The 24,254-nt window shown below is 44.8% G+C and overlaps 1 protein-coding gene across 1 annotated transcript; it reads left to right on the plus strand.

Moving 5' to 3' along the window:
- The first annotated feature begins 2,065 nt into the window (after positions 1–2,065).
- LOC144155486 (programmed cell death protein 2-like) lies at positions 2,066–3,317 on the plus strand. Its single transcript, XM_077686960.1, has one exon. The coding sequence runs from the start codon at positions 2,113–2,115 to the stop codon at positions 3,175–3,177; it is 1,065 nt and encodes a 354-aa protein (XP_077543086.1). The 5' UTR covers positions 2,066–2,112; the 3' UTR covers positions 3,178–3,317.
- Positions 3,318–24,254: the final 20,937 nt, after the last annotated feature.

A 24,254-nucleotide genomic window follows, 5' to 3' on the forward strand; every position in this document is an offset into this window, starting at 1 on the left:
TTACTGCGTTACACGACAGACGAAACTGCGGTTACGTCGCTAACGATGGTTAACGCAAACTGAGCTTGGCCAGTTCGGTCACGCTAACCACAGTTTCCGCAGCCGCAGTGCTCAAAATCACACACTTCAGTTCGGACGCAAGTGGCGGCGCATCAGCGGAGGCGAAAAAAAAAATCACCTGGAGTTCGGAAGAGACGAAGGTTCTCAAATAGCGGGCGCCCCAAAGCTGTCCCCAAGACGCGCTTGCGTTCTTAGCATCGCTCTCGCAATCAGCGCGACTGCCCTTAGCAGCGGCTCGTTTCCCGATCCGCCCGATCAACTACGACAAAAGCCGTGCTAAATTTGTAAATTCCGCGCGTCACCCGCCAAAAATGGATACCAGGCAATCTTGAAGCGTTTTCAGCACTCGGAAACGATCGGCGCGCGCGTCGGCCGTGCCTGTAAACACGCCGGCGCGCTTGCCCGCACGGCACTGCTTGCGGCCCGAACCGGCCCAGACCACGGCAGCAACAGCTTATCGCATCGCCGCTCTTCGAAACCAATTTGATCGCGGAAAAGAACTTCCGCATGCGAGAAAATGGATGTTAGTGCGGTGAAAAATTGTGCTGAGCTGAAAGTTCCCAACACTGAACAGACCTAAGCAAACCAAGCCGGTTGCGAGCTGTTGGGGAAGCCCCTCTTCTCGCCGCGCACGAGTGCGTTGCGTTTGTGTCAGAAGCGAATGCTTTAACGATATTTCTTTTTGTCTACACTGCTTCTCTTTTGTTTTTTATCGTGAAGTTAAAAGTGTGCATTTATATTTGTTGCGCTCATAATCAAGGACTCCGGTCACCAAACTTGCAATTTCGCGTGTAACATACAAAACCGCAGTTTGCGATAACCGCGGTTAAAGTTTAGTAACCACGGTTAAACTTAACTGTGGTTACTTTCGCCGTGTAACTAGGGTATAAGTATGCCACCCAACGCCGGTATAAATCCGGCTTAGAGCGAGGGAATCTGTAACAAGAGCCCCAGCTTGAAACCGACACTGATATGACATTTGCGTTTCGCTGCGTATCACGCACGTCGTACCGAATATTGTAACACTTCCAAGTGAAACGTCTTCCCAGACGACTTCTCTGGTCTGCTTGTGCAGTTGACGGCGCAACAAGCAGGCATTTTTGTCGGAATACGTGCAAAACCAGCCCATGCGTAGCATGCGCTATGCTGGAACGGCCCGACTTCCGGGACGAGCGCGCGAACTTCCGGCGGCCGTGCGCCGGAGAGCTCGAAGCGCCATCCAGCAACTAAGTGGAGATCAGTGGTTAAACCATGGGCTACACTACACTAGCTGCGCCAAAAATTAAACGTAATGTGGCGAAGCCCTCTTTTTGCGTTTCCAGCAAGGTTTAGCGAACAGGAAAAATAAAGGGGGAGGCGGGGTTAGGTTAAAAAGTTTTGGGGAGGGTTTCGAGGACTCATAAAATGTCTTCGCGAACGCCTTGAGGACCGCGGACCCCCATTTGAGAACCACTGGATTATCGAATTGTCGCGTACCCATATTGCCCCCCTCAAGATAAAACCCCGCCGACAGAAGCGCCGACGTTTTTCTTGGCCTGTGCCAGTTTCTCGCAACTGTAGTGATTTTGCACCGAACACTGCGATGGAATGACTCAGTGCCTCCAGCTAGAGGAAATCACATTGTGCAGTTGCGTTACAGTAAACTAGAACGTCATGGTCACCGCAACCGGGCTACCTAATTTTCCATATGACATAAATGTCAGGAGCGGCGTCCACCTCTAGGAAAAGCAGGAGCGGGACTTCAAAGTAATTCTGTGGCATTTTCTAGCCAATGCTAATGAGTGAATAAAAATTGCCACCGACACCCCAAAAGAATTTTGAAAATACCGCGTCTGTAGCAAGCGCCGCCTGCTGTGCAAACGGGTTTAGAGAGCCTTAGAGGGGGATAGCGGAAGAAACAAACCGTGGGTACTCAGACTAGTAAATGGCTACTATTTGCACCACTTAACAAAACCGTTTTTTGTAACAGGTGATCACTTGGGTAAAATTAGGACTTTGAGAAGCTATTAACAAGTAGCCAATAGCTTCAATCCAATCCAATGCAGAAAGAAAATGGCACCTTCCACGATAAGTAAGCCATGCGGCGCCGTGGAGTTGGGTTTTGTTGAAAAACGTGAGCCGTGGGCCTTGAGGAGCAAATTTTTCCCCAGCAAAGTTGGCGGTAAACCTGCTTGGCTTCATCTGAAAGGCATACCTGACGGTAAACGTCTTTCCTGTCGGAACTGCGGCCAGCCATGCATCTTGCTTCTCCAAGTCTATGCGCCACTCGACGATGTGGACTACGCATTTCACCGGACAATCTTTTTATTTGCTTGCACAGCTCCAGAATGCGCTAATAAGCATGCAGTGGGCAGCTTCATAGTCTTGCGGTCGCAGCTGCCCAAGAAGAATTCATTTTATAGCATCGAACCCCCCGTGGAGTCCCCTGATAGCGCGGATAAACCATCGGCGGCTGATTTCTGCAACATTTGCGCAATATGCGGCGCTCTAGGCGACAAGACCTGTTCCAAATGCCACAACCGTCATTATTGCTCAAAGTCTCACCAAGTGTTAGATTGGAAGAACGGTCACAAATCTCGCTGCGGTTCGCAGTCTGCTGACAGCCGGGAGACGATTTGCGCGCCTCTGTTTCCCGAGTACGAGCTGGTTACGGAGCCAGAAGACGACCTCGGTTGCAGTGCCGAAAGTTCCAAGACGGACGAGGAAAGACTTTCCGAGTACCGTTCGTTTCTGTCCAGTCATCCGGAGGGCTCGTCAGTCGCCGATACTGACGTAGCGGACCTGAGCAAAATGGCGGCGACGTGCGAAGACAGGGCGTTTTGGAAGTTCAAGAAGACCATCGAGAAGGCCCCTGATCAGGTGCTACGCTACTCGTTGAACGGATCTCCCCTTCTGGTTGCCGCGAAAGGTAACCCTGAAGAGATCCCGCGCTGTTCCTGCGGCTCGGAGAGGCAGTTTGAGTTCCAAGTGCTGCCACAACTGCTCAACAATATTACGGAGCCAACGGTTGATAGTCTGGATTGGGGAACATTATTAGTCTACACCTGCAAAGCCTGCTGCGATCGTGAAGCATACCACGAGGAGTATGTGTGGAAGCAAAACTTTTCTGATGAATAAGAATTCGCAGTTTTCGTAGCTGACGTAGTAAGTTTGCGTGGAATATCCAAAGTGGAAGCTATTTTCTTATGTGAACATGTCATTCGTTGGATTTGTTTTGCTTAAAAATAAATGCGCAAGTATCTTATTCCCCATAATAATCGAGCTTTGCATGTCGATCGCACTTCATCTATTCCCACTGTTCAGCACTACTGCAGGCAAGGATCAGTCGTGCCTGTAGGCCAGAAAGAGTGCATCACTAGTTGCTATAACTACAACACAGTGCATTGCATGTTTGGAGATACTGCTTTTCTCTTGATTCCTTCATTTGTTCTTCGATAGCCTGGACAAAGTGCACATCTTTGCTTTGCTCCTCTGCTAGGTTGACATATTGCTAAAATTTGGCAGTTCTGGGCCTGTGAAGCACATGTGGCCATCCGTCAGCTCCTATGCAGTCCTCCAAGCCCAACTAACCTTTTGCTCCATGACAAAAGTGTGAAGGAATTGCGCGTTTTAATGCTGGTTAGATTGTAATGTTAATGGTCGTGTAGTTTAATTGTTTTCAGTATGCCAGTTTCGTGTTTCTAATGCCCAATTACAATATACTCCAGCCGTGGGAGTGAAAGGCATAGAACTCGGGAAAGTACATGAGAATTTAGTTAAGCTGACTGGTCCGGCCGCTCAAGGCGGTCGTCTCATTCGGACCCGTGAGAAGAAGTTACTGCCCACCCCAGTTTAATAAAGTAGCATGTATCACTTGCTCTCAAGTTCTGGTAGGAATATTAAGTACTACTGAAGTCTGTTTTTACTGCCATAAAACTGTGCTGTAATTTAAGCGTTGTTTTTAGGGTGAAGGATATTTTGCACTGCAAAATAGTGGGTGTAGTAACTGTGATGCACCACAGAATTTTTGATGCGGTTCTTAAGGCACGAAAGGAAGGGAAAAAAAATGTCCTAAGGTATAAAAAACGTGTGTTGTGCAGCTGTGTTTTATCAACAACAATGTCATGTAAACTGCCCCTATTGCACTTACTGTAACTGAAGCAGCACATAAATGAAATACTAGACTGTTGCTTTACAGGTGAATGTGAAGTAAGCAGATAACCACAATTTGAACTTCTAACAAAATGGCAGAGCTTGCAGAGCTGACAACGTCATCTTTTTATGTGCTCTGAAAGAGGTTTCAAGTAGCTAGTTTTGGACACACGCTGTGTGTGGGATTATGCTGAAAGCCTCCTCCCTCAATTTCTGCAGTGACTATTTTCATTGCATGTACAGACTGAGAAAGCTAACGTAAATAGTAATAGCAAGGTGGACATGCAACGTAGGGCAGTGCAACTTAAAGGGGCCATGCAGACAAGACACATTGGGTTCATTCGAAAGATTTCCTTGTTAGAATCATGCTGACACCACTTTTAATGTAAACTTCGCTCAAATAAGCTATATAATTAGGAAAAAAGGGAATGGTCATGCGACTTACTAGTTCATTTCCCGCACTAGAACCTATGACGTAGTATGTACAGCTGTATGATTGGCTGAGGCTGGCCAATGCAAACACAAGTTAGGCAGGGCCTATATGCTGGCAGAATGAGCTTTTTTCACTTAAATGTAATGCATATTCATTCTATAGCAGTAAGAATGGTGGTGTAAACAATGGAAGTTACGAAGTACACATAAACCACAAACATAGAAGTACCAGTGCGTGCTGTTGGTGGTACTGCACGCACAATGCTTGTTATAGCTGCACAGCAGTCTGGCGCTTCGGGGTTGTCTCACATGAAACGCCGATTTGCATAAGCGACATTCTCTTACGTGACCCTGTTTGTCGAGCATACTGTATGTTTCACGGAAGAATTACTACCTACCGTAACAAAAACAGCCCAGGTGCAAATACGATCAGAAACGAAGCAAAATTAGACAGCAGCCCTGCGCAGTATGGTGGCGCCATCTAGGAGGACTAACGGTAACAAAAGTGTTCCGCAGTCCGCTGCAGAGTAAATAGTGCACTAACGTTCGCTTGAAGACCTGTCCTTGTTACATCATCAAACGTCACAGAACACACGATTTGGCGGGAGAATCAAAATTTTAACTGAAATTGATTAATTTCTCAGTGAATAAAGCATCATTTGCTGCTGGACAAGCACTGGATCACTATAAAACACCAAATGTTTTGAATAAAACAAACTTTTATTTTGCCTGCGTGGCCCCTTTAATTAAAGGGGCCACGCAGTTATGGTTTTTGAAAAGTCGATACGATCGATGATGACAACATACAACTTGTCACCATTTTTGAGCCTGCCTTGTCGAAATAGCAATCGTGCCAATTTCAATGCAATCATCAATCAGGAAGGCTATCTAATAAGAGAAACAGAGGGAAGGGTGGTTACTGACCAGCTACATTCTCACATTGGACTTGTGGCATCGTAAGAGTATAATTGCACGGCTTGCTGATGTGGACAAAAGCAACCGCAAATAAACATAGTCTCGAGGGCTCGTGGTCGATGCTCGTCGTGGTTGAAACTGAAAATCCACCATTTTGTGGCGATAAGGTGGTTAACATTTACAATTATGAAGGTAGCAGCAGTGATGGTAGCAATGTTTCCCATCGAATGAGGTTGTAGTAAAGTACGAGTTGCCTAACCTTTTAAATAAAACGGCCTGTTATAGTTCTTATGGCCGCTGTAGAACAATAGCTGTTTGAAAATAGGAAAAATGTATGAATGTTGACAGATGTTAATTGGTCCTGTTTTGCAGTTTTCTCAATATGCAGTACGGCTGGGAAGAGTAATTTGCTAGCGCTGTGGAGTGATTGACTAGAAAGTCATTCTTGCTAACTGCTTTTGGGGAGCTAGACTCTCTATGGGCACGAAAACAAAAAACATGAGGCAGAACTTTTTTACTTGTATTTCATGTATGGCTTGTGTCTACATGCTGTTATGTGGTTTTCAGAAAGTACTGTAAGCAGGTAAAGCAAGTGCTGTCTACTTTTCGATACCTCCAAGCGTGGGACAAGCTATGGTTGTGAAAGATGACAAACGTGGCACATGCCTGGGTTGATCCTCTGTAAGCATTTACTATGTTAAATTCTTTATTCTACCTGCCACAGTGGCTCAGTGGCTAAGGCGTTGAGCTGATGATCACGAAGATGCGGGTTCGATTTCTGGCCGCCGCGGCTGCTTTTCTGATGGAGGCAAAAAGCAAAAGCGCCCGTGTGTACGAGATTTCAGCACACGTTAAAGATCCCCAGGTGGTCAAAATTAATCTGGAGCCCTCCACTACGGCGCGCCTCATCGCCTGCATTGCGTCGGTGCGTTAAACCCTACAATCAATCCATTCAAATTTTTTATTCAATGAGTTCCAAGTTTCATGTTACACCAATGACGGCCAAGTGTAAACAGTAAATAAATTACATCTAGTGGCAGTTCAGCAAGCACAAAAGAGGCTTGCAATAATTGCGCCTCCACTTGAGACTTTGCATTTCCATTTTGTTTCAACTGAATAATTTTCTGCGAGGTTTATAGATTTCAAGCCCTTATAGGCTGCATTGGCTGCACAAAAGTTGATCTGCATATATTGTATATACGTTGCGTTTTTTGTTTGTGTGATTTTTGTTAATATTAGCCAATGCCGTTTGCCGCCTGTCTGCACCGGGGGTGCTGGGGCTCGTCAAGCTGTTATTACGGCTTTTTTCCTGGCTCCCTTTGCGCGAAAGTGATTTGTTTGCTGTTGTTTCGCGCAAGAATAAAAATCAAATCAAATCAAATCACATGATGTTGGTTAAGCAAAGTGCCATTTCTGGAATTTAATATTAATTTACTGCAGCTGCAAGAGCCTAAAACCATCATTAAAATAGAAATATAATATTTCTGTGCAGGTGATCATTTATTTAATTCCAATTACCCACAAGGGCCTCTACCGAAAAGTGTTGACGAAAGAGCTGTGGAGACAAGGCCTGCATGAAAGAGAGCTGCTGCACGCACTGTTGGCCACGAAAGCTTACTTTGCTGCGGGAGCAGCAACCATACTTAAATGCTACACCAATGCAGTGGATGGGCTGGAAGACAGCCATCTTCTTTGCTTATCTATGCGATTCCTTGGAAGGTGAAAAACTGCACACGCACACACAGCACAAAGCCATGCAACTTCCGCACAAAGCTCGTGCTGTACCACGATGCTGCGCAGAATTGGTTTCTGTTGATGCTCCTGTGTGTCACCGAATTTCGTGGCTAAAGTTGTCTCATTATAATGGACTGTTGATGACCCAGCAAGAATTATTTCTTCCATCTGGAGTATGCTGTGCTTGAACTACGGGAAAGGTCATAAAATAAAAATAACCCGCCATTTGCAACATCTGAGCAAAGCTTTATTTAAGTTATGGTTTTTGAAAAGCAAAGGCAAAAGTGACAATCGATTATCTCGACAAACTGTAGAGCAGTTTTTTGATTAATTTTGACTACCTGGGAATCTTTAACGTTCGCCGAAATCTCGTACACACGGGCGCTTTTGCTTTTTGCCTCCATCAGAAAAGCAGTTTTTGTTTTCGATTCAGAACAAATAATTTTCCAACCGATTTCCTCAACGTGCTCAATAACCCTGTGTAAACTCAGTTTCATTTGCAGTTCTTCGCTTCAGTGCCACCAAGGTTTTAAGTTGGCTATCGAGGGCCTTTCACAGTTCTCACCATTTTAGCTTACAAGCTGTTCAATGTTTTCAGCAGATTTGTCAAAGCTGGTAAAGTCACAAAAGGTTCTCCACACCATTCACTATTCTGTTAAATAAACTTGTGGGAAAGTGATGCAATTTTTCTTTGTTTATGAATTTTCTAGTCACAAAGCAGGGTTGCTCAATGCGCAGAAAAAGAACACCACCATCGATACAATGCTTTGGGCCTGGATGAAGATTGTCCATGATTATGTGCTCGCAAAATCATTCCTCACAGTCATCGCTTCTAATATATAACTTCTGCATCAGAAGCTGGCATCATCAAAGTCTGTTGCATACCTCACTCAAGACAAAACTGCAACCAAGGTTCATTAAAACTGAACGTTGTTGCCTATAAATTGTACGTGGAGAAAAAAAAAGCCTTTAACAGAGTTTATCTCATCTTAACAGAAATTCATCTTTTCTGAACTCATCGTAACAGGAATCCACTGTATCAGAATAAAATGAGACGCAGAGACTATGGTGTGGGCTTGCTGACATAGTGGAGGCTTTATTAGGAAGGAGGGAACAGCTGGTTTTCCTTTACCTCCCAAGATATGTACAAAAAACGCTCACTAAGTTGAACTGGAAGGGGCCAGTGAAACCTTTTTCATGTAAGAATTGGCAGTCAACACGTGCTAGTACAAGCCTGCCTGGCATCTAGACCTGACATCTCGAGATGAGTTGCAAACGGAATGCTGCTACACTCTGAGCCCTCAGACTTCCTCTCAGACCTGAAAACACTCCAGCACTGGATCCTGGCTGCATGCTCTTTGGGAGCTGGCAACACTTATATGCTACCCGTACAAGGCCCCGCGATTCACCTACGTTGGAGAAGGGATGCAGCCTTGGACATACCGGCCAAAGGTGATTTGCAACAGATTGACAGGTGAGTGGGCTGAGGGGCATCGGTACTAGTAACAGGCTGGCTCCGCTGCAGGTGGAGGGCACAAAAACAGAGCTCAACAATCGAGAATAGCAAAGAAAGTTTTACAAAATACCTAGACTGACAGCCCGTTGGAGTCCTGCCGTATGGCAGGACTGCATTGGTGCTATCAGCCTTAGTCAAGAGTTAGATCAAATATGCACTGTAATGAAGAGGTAGCCTACCTCAACAGGCAAATCAAGCTCATCGAGCAGCCGGTGAATTGCGCTGTCCATAAACTGAAGGAAGTCGCACACCAGAGGCAGGCTTTAAATGTCGAAAGTGTGATAACCTGGTCACATGGCCCAAAAACAACTTGGAGAGATACACACAAACTTTACTGAAAGTAAAGACAGATAGGTCGTCCTAAGAAAGTGCTCTGGCCAGCTACTCTGTGTTGGGAGGGGGAGAGGGGAAGCACAGGAAGACAGGTGAGAGATTACTGTAGTGGAGAACATTATGAATATCAGGAGTTTTTACAATTCCAGTCCATTTCCAATTCAATGTTCAGTTACTTCAATTGAATTTGCATTCAATCCAATTATTATTTGCAATCTTGTTTCAATTGGACACAATTCAACTGAAATTTCATTTCGATTATTTGCGTGACGGAAAGCTCGGAGCACAACTAAAGTAGTGGAACTTGCTTCTATGGGACAAGCAAACTGTTGCTGCAAGGGGAACAGTGATGTTCTAGTCGTGAATTTATGGAATTGCCATAGATTGGTAATTAGTGAAGCGTATTGACTGTGATGAGCTAAATGCCTAGAAATTCTTACAAGAAAATAAAAGAACACACAGATTACCGCAATATACTAGCAATAGTGCATGCCTATTACAGACAACAGAATCACAGGGCACATTCATACTCCCAGAAAGAATGCCGTATCGATATGCCATAGATGACGTTCTGTTGGTGCATATCGACTTGACATACTGATGCAATGAGCTATAAAATGTGGCAGCTGTTTTTAATAAACCTAAAAAATACCAATGCTCGTCTCATTGTATAATCATCCTATGGGAAGTCAACTCAATTTCGGTCGGCTCACCCACTTGGACAGACTTTACCCTGCTACACCTGTTCTCGTTGGGAGAGACTTCGATGCCCCTCACATAGTAGTTTTGGGATACCAGCACACATTTCCCAGGGGCCACCAAGTTTTCACATGCTTCATGCACAGGCAGTGTACACTTCTTAACACTCCAGGAATGACTACTTGACCATGGGGTGCACCTCGGTAATACCCCTGACCTCACCTGGTAGGCACAGCGTGGTCAACCCACCTGGAAGATTGAAGACGATTGCTGGCAAAACAATCATACACCTATATATATTCCTATACATGGCCAGGCCATACAATGGCGTTTCATACAGGCTTCTCTCAGAAAGGGAGTAGACCGGGCTGCCACGAACCCTTTCTCTTTTCTTCTTAAAGCTCTGCAAAGGCACACTGCAACTGCAACGGTTTATGTAGCCCATGTCAAATTGGATATTTTGCTTCTGCGGCTGTGGGCTAAACATAAAAATGCTGAGCCCAGCACTTCCTTCAGGGTCCGGAGTACAAACAACAAGAAACCCTACTGGTGGCCATGGCCAGGCACGGGGAAAAGAAGCTCGCAAGAAAGCGATGTAAGTCCTGGGGTTAAAAGCTTCACAGGGCTAAAGCTAGTGAAAATTTGTAATGGAGATTTCTGACTATGGAACACCATTCTGAGGCAATCAAAACCAATAAACACTCAATTGAAACTGCAAACAGACAACAAACTATTTGCTGCTAATGCATAATGTAACTGCAACATACATACTTCCCAACCTGTAGTTGGGCTTTTGTTTAGTTATCTCTGACCCCTGAGGCTTATACATATAGCTTTTTTAGGATGGCAGAATTACTTTAGCCATCGAGACATCAAACCTTTGACTCACCCCATCCCCGATAAAATACTGTACACTCTCTTCAAAAATATGGTTATGGACGAGCTCCAGACTATACTGCCCACCTTGAATCAACAGCACGCACAAATTCCCAGCTCCTGGGAAATTGCTAGTGTTAATTTATTCGTAGCCTAAGCTAAGCAAAGAGCTGACATGTTTGAAGGCCTTGATGCCAATCCCTTTGACACTGACAACATATAAACTGCAAGAATGCCTGCTTGCACCACACTTGAACTGGTTGTTAAAAGACAGAAGACAACACAACACACTTGCTTCCGTCCTTGCAGAGGACAGAAGATGGAATGCACTAGGTTATTTACTTATTTATTTTCAATACTGCCAGCCTCAGGCGAGACCACAGCAGGTGGGCATTCATACAATTTCAGCAGGAACAAGAGCAATGGGCCTAACACTGGCCAACAAACAAAAACAAAAAGAAAAATGTACAATAAAAGGCACCACATGTTTGCACTTCACGTGCAGATCCGGTGAGTTATTCATCATCATAACCATTGTGGTTTTTCTCAGGGGACCCTTGTGGGGTATAACATAAGAGGAAGGGCAAAACAACAGTACAGACGCAAGAATACAGACAGACATGCAAAGTCTGCAGAGTGTAGACCACCGCAGTTTAGATTAGAAAAAGCATCCAAATTCCATCCACTGCGACATCTAATTCTCACTTGAATGCAAACGCGACGGCTTTGTCTTCTCTCTTTTGATGTTCAAGTGACAAGAAGAAGCAAGAGCCTGGAGTTCTCCGCTCACAGGAAGCCAACGCAGACCGGTCGCCACCCTCAGTTTACTTCCGCTCATCCCATCAACCACAAGGCCTCAGCTGTGTCCTCTTTGTCAGCTGTCTCCTGTTGTCTTTTCCGCTCCCAGCAAGCTCTCTGCCCTGTGCCCTCGCATTTCTGCCGCGCAGAAGTGAGCCTGCGATAAGAAGCACACTAGGCCTTTTGTGAAATGCTGCACCGGCGTGGTGTATAAGATTCCGCTGTCATGCAGGAAGGCCTATATCGGCCAGACAGGCCGGTGTATTAATGATCGAGCACGTGAGCATGAATTGGCAATAAAGAATGGGGGGACAGCGCACTTGCCTGCACATTGTACTAACTGTAAGGATTGTGTCGCACGGCTAAGTGAGATTAAGATTTTGGGCAGAAGCCACGATGCAGACACGCGTGAAATACTGGAGGCTTTTTATATCAAGAAATATGGCACTGATTGTGTCAGTGATACTTCCATTGCTCTTTTCTCTTCCGAGTTGTAATTTTTGTCTTGTATGACATAGTGTTAACGGCTGCGGTTATCTATGTATTTGTTGCGATGATTGGTTGGGAGTTGTCCTTTAAATGGTTCACGCTGTGCATGATCGAGTCTGTTATTGTATAAATGCGAAGATGTAGCTTGTGAATAAATCAGTTGAAGTAGCGCCAGTCCTGTCCGTTTTTTCTTACGTGTGTCCTGTTCTTTAAAGTGGTAATCCCAGTTGTTATGTGTCCTCTTTATTCACAGAGTGGCGGCCCTTTGTTCTTCGGAGTATGCACGCAAAAGAGAGGGTAGTCAGATAATTGCGGACTTTAAAAAAAAAAAAACATTCTAAAGGTTTATCCGTTCCGTAGTCCGCCGCACAAAGCAAAAGAGGACGACTATAACTACAAGAGGACATCGACCATCAGAGCCCTGAAACGCTGAAGCTGGTGCCCATGAGAGGGATCTGGCACAAGATCTTTTCATGACTGCACCTTTTCACCATCATGGCAATGGACATAAAGCATCTGACAATACTGACTACTATGCCCTCCTTAGCTGACCTTGGTTTTACGCAGAAAGTCACCACCATTAAGCACTTGTTTGCTGTTCGTCTAAATGGGCACAATGTCAGTGCATTCACTTCCAATAAAGGCACCTCCCAAAGGTTTGGGATTGCCCTCATTTCATTCAACATCGCATTCATACATCTAGCGAGAAAACATTGCAAAATGAAGTTTCTGATCCATTCCGATGATGTTACATGTTTTACCACACATCCTAATCTACAGTTCCACCAAGTGCCCCTCCAGCAGATTACCACGATTCTTGTAAAACGTACTAAAAGGCAAGAACTGCAGGTATGTTATAAAATTTATTCTTTGCTAGAGTTGGCCACAAAATGACCACAAAAATACTGGCTAGTACTCCACAAAATCTGAATATCAAAGGTACAGGTCTCTCAGCTGCACTTTCTCCACATTAAAATGGGGAAACTAGTGCGGCTTAAGGACCTCTGGAGGTGTGTGAATATTCAAAATTAAGAATACTTTGCGAATGGTGTTTGCTGTTTGATTTGATTTGCAGCGCAGTTTTACCATTCAGCATGTTTTAGAATGTGACACAGCAATAAAACTTGGCTCTGCCACATGAAATGTGAACTTTCAAGTTTCATTATACAGTTTGATCAGTTGATTGATTGGAAATGGAATCCCCGTTGTATTGGGGTGATGGTGTGCATCATCTCAACAAAATGTATCGATGCTACACTACATTAAATTTTGGTGCTACGATTAGTGGCAGGCTCAATTAAATTTTGCACATTACAAGTGGCAGTCGTCCTATGCTATATTCCCCTCTAACGTTCCTCTACTAGCAATTGAACCTTTTTTTAGTCACCTCTACAGCCTTAGTTTACTTTCTCTGTACTACCTTTAAACCACAGCTCGAAGGCAAATATTTCCATCATATGGATTTGACGATGTGCCGAATTGTTCCCATTCCCTTTCTGCAGTCCGCGCATGCCTCATCATCTTGGGCATACTTCCCCACAAAATAAAGCACTGCCCTTGAAGTTACCATAGGAATGTTCCTTCTTGACATCAAATTTCCTGCCCTGTACATTACTAACGACATCAATCCCATTTGTTCCCTCCATTTATTCGTTTCGGGCTGCCTTGCTTCTGTTTGGTTATCCTGGCTGTCTTTGCTTCTCCACTGCTTTTTACACATTTTATCGCTAGCCTAGTATTAGCTACTGCGTGCCCACGCTTTTCATATCATCTGCCCACTTGGCATGCCCCGTTGGGTCGGCTTTTCCGCACGACGCTGAAGCTGTGCAAGAAAGCGCAATACGTGCAACCCTTGCACGAAACAAGTGTACGCTGAGGCGCATGTTAGCTGAAGTGGAAGGCTACAAAGCCGAAAAGCCGTTTTACATCAATATAGTGGAATGAGAGGAATCAAGAGTTATTATCTAGCCTGCAGTAAGGTACTGGTCATACCGCCCACTCACATGCCTATAACCTTTTTTCAATGACTGAAGAGATCAGTCAATATACTTCCTGTATTTACATCATTTGGAGGAACCAACATTTCTTCAAGGCAATGAATGCCAATATCGTGCTCTATTGCTCTGCCATCTTGTCTTAATCATTTATTTTAATTTTCTGTACCACTTTAGTTGGTGCATGAACACTAAAATGTGTTGTCCTGACTGCGTAAGTTACCATTTTGAAGCATCCATGGTTTATAACCTCTCTACACACTGCAGCAGAGATACTTGTATTTCTAAAATATTCTCTTCATCAGTGATATTCGATACAAGCTCCCAAATTTTATATTTGCACACATTTACTTAAGAAGTTTGATCGCAAAGACTATCCAACTTGTCCTCCATAGATCCCGAATGAGTGGTGGTGCAAATTCTCCTGATAGCCCAACTCTGCGGGGTAATTCAGTCTTACACCCCAGGATCATATGCCAGGCCAAAAAACAACAGATGACTTAAGCTGAATGGGAAAAAATCAAGGCTATTAGGAGAAGCAATGAGTTGTGTAACTGGCCTGCCTAAGACCACTGGCACTGAGACACTCTAATTAACAGCCACAAATAAATGCCATCATGGTCAGCCAATAACTATGCAGCAGACAAATTAAGATACTTGGTGACATCGGTAAAAAAAATGCTGAATGTTCAGCCAGTTGAACCCCCTACCACCATAAGACTACACAATAAATGCAACTAATCAGCCAACAATGCCAAAGAAAAGTTCACAAGCCATGGATGCCCCCTGTCATAATGTGGGGCCGTAAGTGCTACCTTCATGCAGATGCCAGCATTAAGGACAAGTGCACTGTCACGTTGTACTAAAGCGCAATGCACACCCAATCATCCAAGGCACTCGGGGCTTTATTGGAAAAGGTGTACACCAACACCTAGCAGAGCTCTTGTGAAGGTAACAGAAACGCACGGGTATGGCAGATTTAGATATACATACTATGCACCGGGGGGGTAGAAATGTTGTAAGCAGAATTCCAAATCACCCAAGGGATATAATGAAGAAAGCTCGTTTCTGTTCTTCAGCTTTTAAGAATGTAGAGCTTTACTAATTAAGTCTCAAAATGTTTCACAAGAAGCCACTGCATAACATAACGGCAAAATTTTATTAAACAGGACGATTGAAGGCACAGGTTTTGAAACAATTGTCTTGCACCGATCAGATAACCATGTAAAATAAATGATGTTGTAAGGCAAGATTGCGAAAAATTGGTACACAGTGGACTCCCGTTAAGACGAACTCGCTTAAAGACAAACAACAGTTTTGCTCTCTTGTAACATCCACAATTCAAAAAACCTCCGCTTAAGCTATGAATTTCTAATAATATGAACAAATTTTTACAGTCCCTTCGAGTTCGTCTTAACAGGAGTCTACTGTATTTGCTTTGTGGAAAGCACTGTGTCTACGGGTGCATGCTTCACAAAGTGGTGATCTCTGTGAATGCGCTTTGCCTCTCCAAGTATTTTCACGATGCAGATGAAGCATGACGAGTCATGGTTGTCAGACACTATCGAAGGAAGTCGCATTTTCAAACACCGAATCACGTTAAATGAACACTTAATAGGGACAACATATGTTGTCGCGAGTAATATAGTGGCCGTTTGCAGTGCGCAACTAATATCGAGATCTATCCCCTCAGCGAATGCCAGGAAATCCACTGGGTGTTTACTGAAGTTCGTGTTCATTCACGATCAACGCCTTCAAGTTCAAGATCAAGTTCACCTTCACAGTCTAAGTCGTCGAAATGTCAATATTTCTTAACTGACTCGCAGAGCTTTGTTTTCAAATATTGCTCGTTCCCTCGACACATTTAGGTGATACAGTGGAAGTCAAGCACATGCGGGGGCGTCTCCAAATTGCTCTTCCCGTGCTAATAACAGAGAGTCTAAGTAAGGGATGAAGATGCTACGAGTATGCTTCCGGAGTTTCAGAGTGTTTTGGCTGGCCTGTATTTGGCGTGTAGTAATTCTCAGCACACAAAGTTCTATACCAACCTGTCCTGTCTCCTCAGCCTCTGAATGTAGGTCTGTATCTTTCATCCTGTGCTCGCTACTTGCTTCTGTCAGAAGACGGCATGTGCTGCTTCACTTCTAAACTGTCCATTCAAAATGTCTACTTTTTAACAAAAATTAACTAAGTCCATCGAATAGAATAGACTAAGATGGTGCATCTTCATTTTTCTACTGACGCATTCTTCACATGTATAACATCTAGCTTTAGCCTGGCCAACATCACCAGACTCAATTAAAATCGTTTTTTCTCTCTCTCTCCCGGTGTGAACCAATGGGTGCCCACCGATTAGGCCATATGAAAACTAAAAATGCAGATTTCGATGAAGCTAACCCGAATATGCTTTACAAACTCACTCAATAAATATCCAATATGCATGTATACCGCAGGCTAACACGTCAACTTGATGGGCCATGTATAAGCCAGGATTATGCAAAACACGGACACATGTCCTCAAAGAATAATGGGAACGAAAACAAGAAATTGGTAATGAATCAGCTTTGATTTGTCTTTTGCCCCAAAAAGTGGGTGTACTCAAAAGTCTTGAACACGAAAGACTGGGGCCGGGCTATTCTGTCCAATGGAGTTAACCAGCAAGGCATGATTTGATGGCGAAGGGATGTGGAGACAGCCATATGATGGTGGAGGCTGAGCAGGTATTGCAATGGTGGTAAAAAAATCTATGGATTTTGGGATTGTCGACCAGCTTGGAAAGTTTTCTTTTCGAACTAGGCGTTCCATAAAAATCTGCATTGGGTTTTCCATCAAATAAGCATCTAAAGCCCATTTTAGGTTTGTGAAAAGCTCAAATGAACAAGCTTTGCTCTGGTCTAAAACAGCTACGACAAGATTCCCACTTGCCACCGCACTGCTCCCAAACGTGAGCTCACTTTGGTGCACGGAGGCTGCGAGGTGCACCAGCCCAACTTTTTCTCCGTTCCGTCTACCCTACCAGGTACACGTAGTGGCCACGACTGGCTTATGTGAGAAGGAGTGAGTTTTGATTTGATTGATTGTGGGGTTTTAACGCGCCGGCGCAACGCCGGCGATGAGGCGCGCCGTAGTGGAGGGCTCCGGATTAATTTTGACCACCTGGGGATCTTTATCGTGCGCCGAAATCTCGTACACACGGGCGTTTTTGCTTTTCGCCTCCATCAGAAAAGCGGCCGCCGCGGCCGGGAATCGAACCCGCGACCTCGTGCTCAGCAGCGCAACGCCTTAGCCACTGAGCCACCGCGGCGGGTAAGGAGTGAGTTTTCAATGCCACGCCAGCTGAACGATGATGCTGCCGATTGCCCCGGTTGCTGCCACCAAGCAGCAGAGAAAAAAAAGAAAGGGTGGGCATGAATTCTTTGCCTTGCAATTGATAAATGCATCTATTGTGCTTATCCCTCTGGCCTTTTGTGTTAAACACAGTGGGGGGCAAAGGGGTCGGGATGGATTATCATAAGCACCGGAGCCTCGTTCCTTGCAGTCATGACCTTGCAGCTTTAGCAAAGCTGTGTGGAAGAAGTAAGTACGTTCCAACACCAAGCAGCAGCTTCAGGCCAGAATGTTTTGCAGGAGCACATGCACAAAAGCCATCCTTTCAGACACATTTGACATGCTCCTTGAGTGGCTCAGCACCGCCGTTAGGCAAGGGGGTCGTTAACAAACAACTGATGCGTCGCTAATCTGGAGATGGACAAGGTAGGTTTCTAATTTATCCAAAGTAAAAACTTTGTTTCTTCAGAAAAAAATTGCAGAGGCAGAATTTTCACGGTTAAAGCATCCAGGGGTGGCTGGCTTAGATCTTTGCTTGTGGTGTCGACCTGCGTTCCCGCTGAGGACACCCCAACAGAAGCGCCTCCTCCTGCCCCTTTATTCTGACGTTGGGGTCACATTGAGCACTGTGGATAGTTTGTGATCACCGAATTTAGCGGAAAAATAAGCAAGAATGAAGCAGCGGAGCTGAGGGAAATTGTTGGGGAGTCTTGAGGGGGGCAAGTGCCCCTTTTGCACCCCCCTGCCGACACCCATGCTTATACAGACTCGCCACTCCCAGCAATTGAAGAGCTGAAACACATGACTGGGACCACCCTCATTAGTCAGCCATACACCAGCTTCATGCGGCTATTGACCGCTAAGGTTTCTGTAGAATGGACGTCTGGCTGCTCCTCGAATCAGCATAATGTCGAGGCACATGACCTCACATAAAAAATGTTGGCATACCCATTAGAGCAACCAGAAATTAAGTCCTAGCGGGTTGGGTGGGGAGGGGGGATAATTTGTCAGAAACTTGTGATATTCTTTTAAACATCTAGGATGTAAAAAAATTATCATACTTTGACTAACAGTACACGCAGCATAAAGAAACCTTTATGCTTTTCTCCATGCAGAACTCAGAACAGCAGCACGTTTTAGTGAGTACGCAGTACAAAAGTCTTGTTGTCAATAGCATTTATGGTTAGCGTCGTGAGTTTTTGACGTATAGATTAACGATAAAACCATATGCTCACATTAGAGACGTACCTGCTTCTCGTCAATTGGAGAGAAAGCCTGTGGTTCTTGCAATGTGGGTTTTTTGCCAATTAAGTGTGTCTCGTGCGAATAGGGCCAGGCTATAATTCGGCGAGGAACAAAGAGTTTACTTACAGAATAGAACCAGTTATAAAAAAACTGCTGAACATGATGATTAGAACTACTTGCACAGCATATAATCACATTACCCAGCATTAAAATTAACTGGAAGTTACAACAAAAAAATCAGACGATGATCTGTTGCATCGTTCTCTTAAGAATGTAAGCATGGATTCATTTTTTTAGTTGTGTTAAGACCCCTTTATTTCCATAAGTGGGGGGAAAAAAGAACCAATTCTGAGAACACAGTAGGCATTTCTGCTTTAGCTTCCCAGATACTCCCTTTTGTCCATTCCTACGAGCACATTTCTCAATGTCTATTTTGCATTCATAATTATCTTTCTTCTGTCTTGACGAACAAAACGGAAGGAATATCTGATAATATGAGCTCCGAGTGCTCCACAAAGTTGAAAGCTAAAGGTAAGTGTCTAAAAATTGTGCCTCTCGGCTTTACTTTTCCACTTTTTTTGCTGCCTTTTCAAGCTCCACTAGTTCCCTACATGTTAGTCACCAAACAGCGAGCCCTTTGTACCTTAGGTAGCATGGGTCAGACCTTCTGCTATGACAACTTCCAGCAGGCAATATTTTTCTGACGTAAAAAAAGTTTGTGATTGCGCTATTACATGTATTTAGGTGTTGAAATCATAGTACACATCCATTTATAAGAAAAATATATCAACAAGTCTGTGCAATGCAATCTCAAGAGGCTGTCTGTAAAAACGGTTGCAAAGATATCTGTCACACGTAAAGACACCCTAAAACAAATTATTGTACATTTGCCTGCAACACAAAAAAACTATAATGCCTGAAAACCCCATTTCGTTTGCTTTCGAGGTAATTAGAAAACCCAGTTTCAAAAAAAAAAAACAATTTGAGGCTGCCATTTTTGGGCCATACCGGCAGCTACGCAATGCTTAGGAAGCCGGCTGTAAAATGAGTTTTGATGCAAATTACCCCAAACAAATTACAAGCTGTTTTGATGTTGGACAAGCACTTTGCTACTAATTGATGCTTGGATATTTACGACTACATGTGTATAGTCCCCACCCTGCATAAGAAATGGTAATGCGAGCCCAACCGTATACCACTCAGCAGGTTAAAAAGGAGCCAGTTCAGTGATAATTCCTATGTTCAAGAGCGTGACAAGAAAATTTATTTATTTATTTCATTTATTTAATAGTTCCTCGAATGCCCCTAAGGAGGGGCATTGCATGAGAGGTGGCAATCTTCGTGATAGATGATACGTTTGATGGCTGATTGGAGTGGTGCACAGCGTTGATGGAAAGATCAATTGTTCCAGCCTATGACTGCTTGAATAAGGAAAGAATGCAGATGTGCAGAAGTATGGGCATGTGGCAGGAAAACTGCATTTGGGTGCTTGATACGGCACACTGCCGGTGAGCATATGTAGTGGCAGAGTCACTGAGCGATGAGTGATAGAATTTATGATTACATGAGAAATTTCGCATCTTATTTCAAGATTAAATAGGTTAGCTCTGGACTTAAGTTCCATCACACTAATATAATAGGATACCAAACTTCAACCTCAATATGAGGGGTCATTAAAGGGGATGCATGAAGACAAAATAGTAGTTTGGTTCATTAAAAAGGCTGCTTTACCTTGAAAACAATGAAACCAATTTTATCACAAACTTCAAACGAATAATCGAAACAATAAAGAAAACCTAAGAAGCAAGGGCAACCCCCCAGCCACTTTCCGGTGTTTTTTTTTTTTTTCTTTTGGCATTGCGGAATTTTGTTCGTGTAATATGTGGCCGCCAACCTAAGCCACTGCCAAGAAACATGACTGGGCAATTGGTAATGAATCAGCTTTAATTAGTCATTTGCCCAAAAAGTGAGTGCACCGAGAAGGTTTGAACAGAAAGACTGGGGCCGGGCATCTGGTTCCGATGGAATTTTATTGATTGATTGAATATGAGGTTTAACGCGCCCCACTACACAGGCGATGAGGTCCGCCGTAATGGAGGGCTCTGGATTAACTTTGACCACTTGGGGATCTTTAAATTGCGCCGAAATCTCGAAAACACAGGCGTTTACGCTTTCGCCTCCATCAGAAAAGCAGCCACCACGGCCGGGAATCGAACCTGCAACCCCGATGGAGTTTTACCTGCCAGGAATAATTTGAGAGCAAAGCGATGTGGAGATGGTGCTGCGATGGTGCGGCAATGGGGGTAGAAATATCTTCAGATCCGGGATCATCGACCAGCTTGGATAGTTTCCCCTTCTTTAACAAGACGCCACATTGAAATCACCACTGGGTTTTCCTTTAAAAAAGCATCTTAAAGGAGCACTGACACAAATTTTTGGCGTTAATATTATTGCACAGTTCGCTTCCTTCACTCAACAGAATACCCTGGCTGAAATATGAGCGGCCTGCGACGCGAAGAACATAGTTCAAATGGATCGCATTTATCGCGCCGACGGAGCAGCGCGTGGAGCGGCACTCAGCAAATGGACATCAGCGTGACATCACTTCAGGAGAGGAAAAAGAAGTGACGCGCAGGGCTCGCCAAAAACTCGTGACGTCACTTCACGCGCGCGACCCCACGAGCGGCGAGCGGGCGCAACACCCTCTCAAGCGGGCACCGGTGACGTCTGCACAAAGCGGTGACGTCAAACCGGGAGGCTGTCATATGCGCCGTTCGGGAGGAAAGCGCGGGAATTTGAAACAAACGATTTTCAAGCCGTTCAATGTAATTAACTATCGCGAGCTGAAGTATTTGAAGTGCGGTTTCAGGTTCGCCAGACCATTAAGCATCGATAAAAGCTATAAAAGTGTAACATAAAATTTTCGTGTCAGTGCTCCTTTAAGTCCATTTTACATTTGCAGAAAGCTGAAATGGACGAGCTTCGCCAAGGGCGTCCGCAGAATTTTTTGCAAGGGGGGCATCCGTTAGCAGGGGGAGGGGGGTACGGTTTGATAGCACCAAAAAGGCGCTATTTGTGGTTACAAGAAGTACCAACAGCGAATTAGAACCAGACTTGGAGGATATACATTGGATTTTATTACCGAACAAAGAAATAAAGTTAATAAATAAAATGCAAGAAGTTACTGTCACTTTGTAAAGAAGAGTGGCCAGCCTCGCTGCGTGACGGTTCTTGACTTACGCCAACTGATCACCAGCACACAGATACATTCACATACATAGAACTGCACTCCGTCAATCTTCCTTGAATAGCAGCTGCAGACGCCTCGGGTTTTTCTGGGCAAATTGCGAGATGACATGTTGTGATGAAGTCTGTTGAAATGGCTCACGCAATAAAGATACTACTCGCCTCCCTGGCTTTCAATGCAGTACAGGCATACAAGCGTTTTGAGGGGCTCATTTATAGGTTTTGTTTTGGGGCTTGGGTGGTGCCGACATTTCGCAATTTTGAAGGAAAGGGGGTACAAGGTGATGGGACGGCACGGGAGGATGTTACACTCTCCCTACTAGGTGTAGCGGTGAAGATTTTTTGCTAGATATAGCTGCAACTTTGTCCGAAAACTGAAGTTCTTGCGGTAAGACTGCATAAATCTAGAGTTTAGAAAAAAAAAACAAAAGAAAAACATCAAACCTTTCAGAATTTTTTGCTATCTTCAATAGCCAGCACAGGCAGTCTGTTTCACTGCCGTCACATGACTGGCAATGTTAGTGTCTAAAGTGCAATGTCTACCGTAGTCCTGAAGGGCGTTCCATACGGATACACTGGTGACTGGACCAGGGTGTGCTAATCATTTGAGTAGCGTGGATTGTTGCGCTGGTTGGTTCACGTACATAATTAAAAAAACTTTGCGCTAAAGGACAGGACAAAGGAGGGAACGTCGGTGTTGTTCTCTCCTCTCTTCCGTCCTTCAGGGCAAAGTTATTTTAATTATGGGCCAACCAAGCTGTGCAGCTTTTTTGTAGTGCATAAAAATATCCGAATTTCTAAGGGGGGGGAGCAGTTGCCCCCCCTTGACCCCTCTTCCGGATGCCCATGAGCTTCACACTTGCCTAGAACAACTCTGACAAGCTTCGCGCAGCCTAAAACATGTCCACGATGCTCACAGACGCGAGCTCACTTTGGCGCGAGGAGGCTGTGAGAAGCCCAAACTTCTTACTCCGCATTCTGTCTACCCTACGATGTACCTAATTTGTCGCAATGACTGGCTTAGGTTAGAAGAATTGAGTTTTCGACGCCACACCAACTCGACAGCTGAACACTGGTTCTGCCAATTTTAGGGTGCCTGGATGCGTGCAAGCCGCGGCGGTTGGGGGGGGTGGGGGGCACATCTAGGCACCCTAGCTGATTTCACCTGTTGCTACCACCTAGCAGCAGAACAAAATGGAGCCACAAATTCTACGCCTTTTGAATGAGAGCCGCAAGTAGGACTTCAGGTGGCACAGCGAACTCGCCAGTTCACTTACGGAGGAAAAGTGGTAATGCGAGGTAGCACGCGAGGTAAAAGACTGCATCACCATGGCAGCCAGCAAATGCTTTTGAGCACAGACCGAGAGGCCCTTGCCCGACTAGCAAAGCAAAGAGTCTGCATCTGAGCACCCTGCAGTAGCAGGGTGCACAGATGCAGGCTCAGAAAGGGGGGCTTAGATGGATGTAGCTATTTTGTTGATGCTGAGGGCACCCTCTGTACTTATTTTGTTAAACATGGCTGGGGCCTGCAGAGTCGGAATGGGATATCGTAAGCCATGGCCTTGCAGCTTTAACAAAGCGGTGCAGAAAAAGAAAATTACGCTCCAAATCCAAGCAGCAGCTTCCAATCAGAATGCTTCACAGGAGGAAACACACAGAAGCCAACCGTTCGAACACATTTGACATGGAACTTGTGTAGCTTAGCACTTGCAGTTAAGCGAACAGGGTCTTTAACAAGAAAGCGAGGCCTAGGTAATCCGAGAATAGATTTTTGATTGTAGGGTTTAACGCGCCGACGCAACGCAGGCGATGAGGCGCGCCGTAGTGGAGGGCTCCGGATTAATTTTGACCACCTGGGGATCTTTAACGTGCGCCGAAATCTCGTACACACGGGCGTTTTTGCTTTTCGCCTCCATCAGAAAAGCGGCCGCCGCGGCCGGGAATCGAACCCGCGACCTCGTGCTCAGCAGCGCAACGCCTTAGCCACTGAGCCACCGTGGCGGGCCGAGAATACACAAGGTAGATTCAGAATTCATTTGTAGAAAAAACTTCAGTTTTTTTTAGGAAAATGCCACCGCCAGAACTTGCACGGTAAAGGCATCCGGGGCTCACTGGCTTAGATCTTTGTGCTGCCTACTTGCCTGCCTGCTGAAGAAAGTTCAGAAGACGCGCGCTTTCCCCTTATTTGACATTGGTGTCACAATGAATAGTCTGGAAAGCTTACGATTACCAATTTCAGCGGAAAGTAAGTAAGCAGGAATGGAGCAGCTGCGCTGAGGAAAAGTGCGCAAGGGGGCGGCGAGGGTGGGAGCAAGTGCACTTTTTGCACCCCCCTGCCGACGCCCATGCTGTAGAACGAAATTTGAAAGATTTTAGATATTTCTTGAGCTTTTTAGGTTGAAAAAACCTGTTTTATGGCTGTAATAAAGCTAAGCGAGTTAACAGTGGCTAGTTTTTTG

Source organism: Haemaphysalis longicornis, unplaced genomic scaffold (assembly GCF_048455015.1).
Source record: "Haemaphysalis longicornis isolate Haplotype H1 unplaced genomic scaffold, Haemaphysalis longicornis Haplotype H1 scaffold_1, whole genome shotgun sequence".
Taxonomy (NCBI): domain Eukaryota; kingdom Metazoa; phylum Arthropoda; class Arachnida; order Ixodida; family Ixodidae; genus Haemaphysalis; species Haemaphysalis longicornis.

What these genes read in the sequence shown, in the direction of transcription:
- LOC144155486 (XM_077686960.1), top strand. Translation starts at nt 2,113, where the DNA reads ATGGCACCTTCCACGATAAGTAAGCCATGCGGCGCCGTGGAGTTGGGT.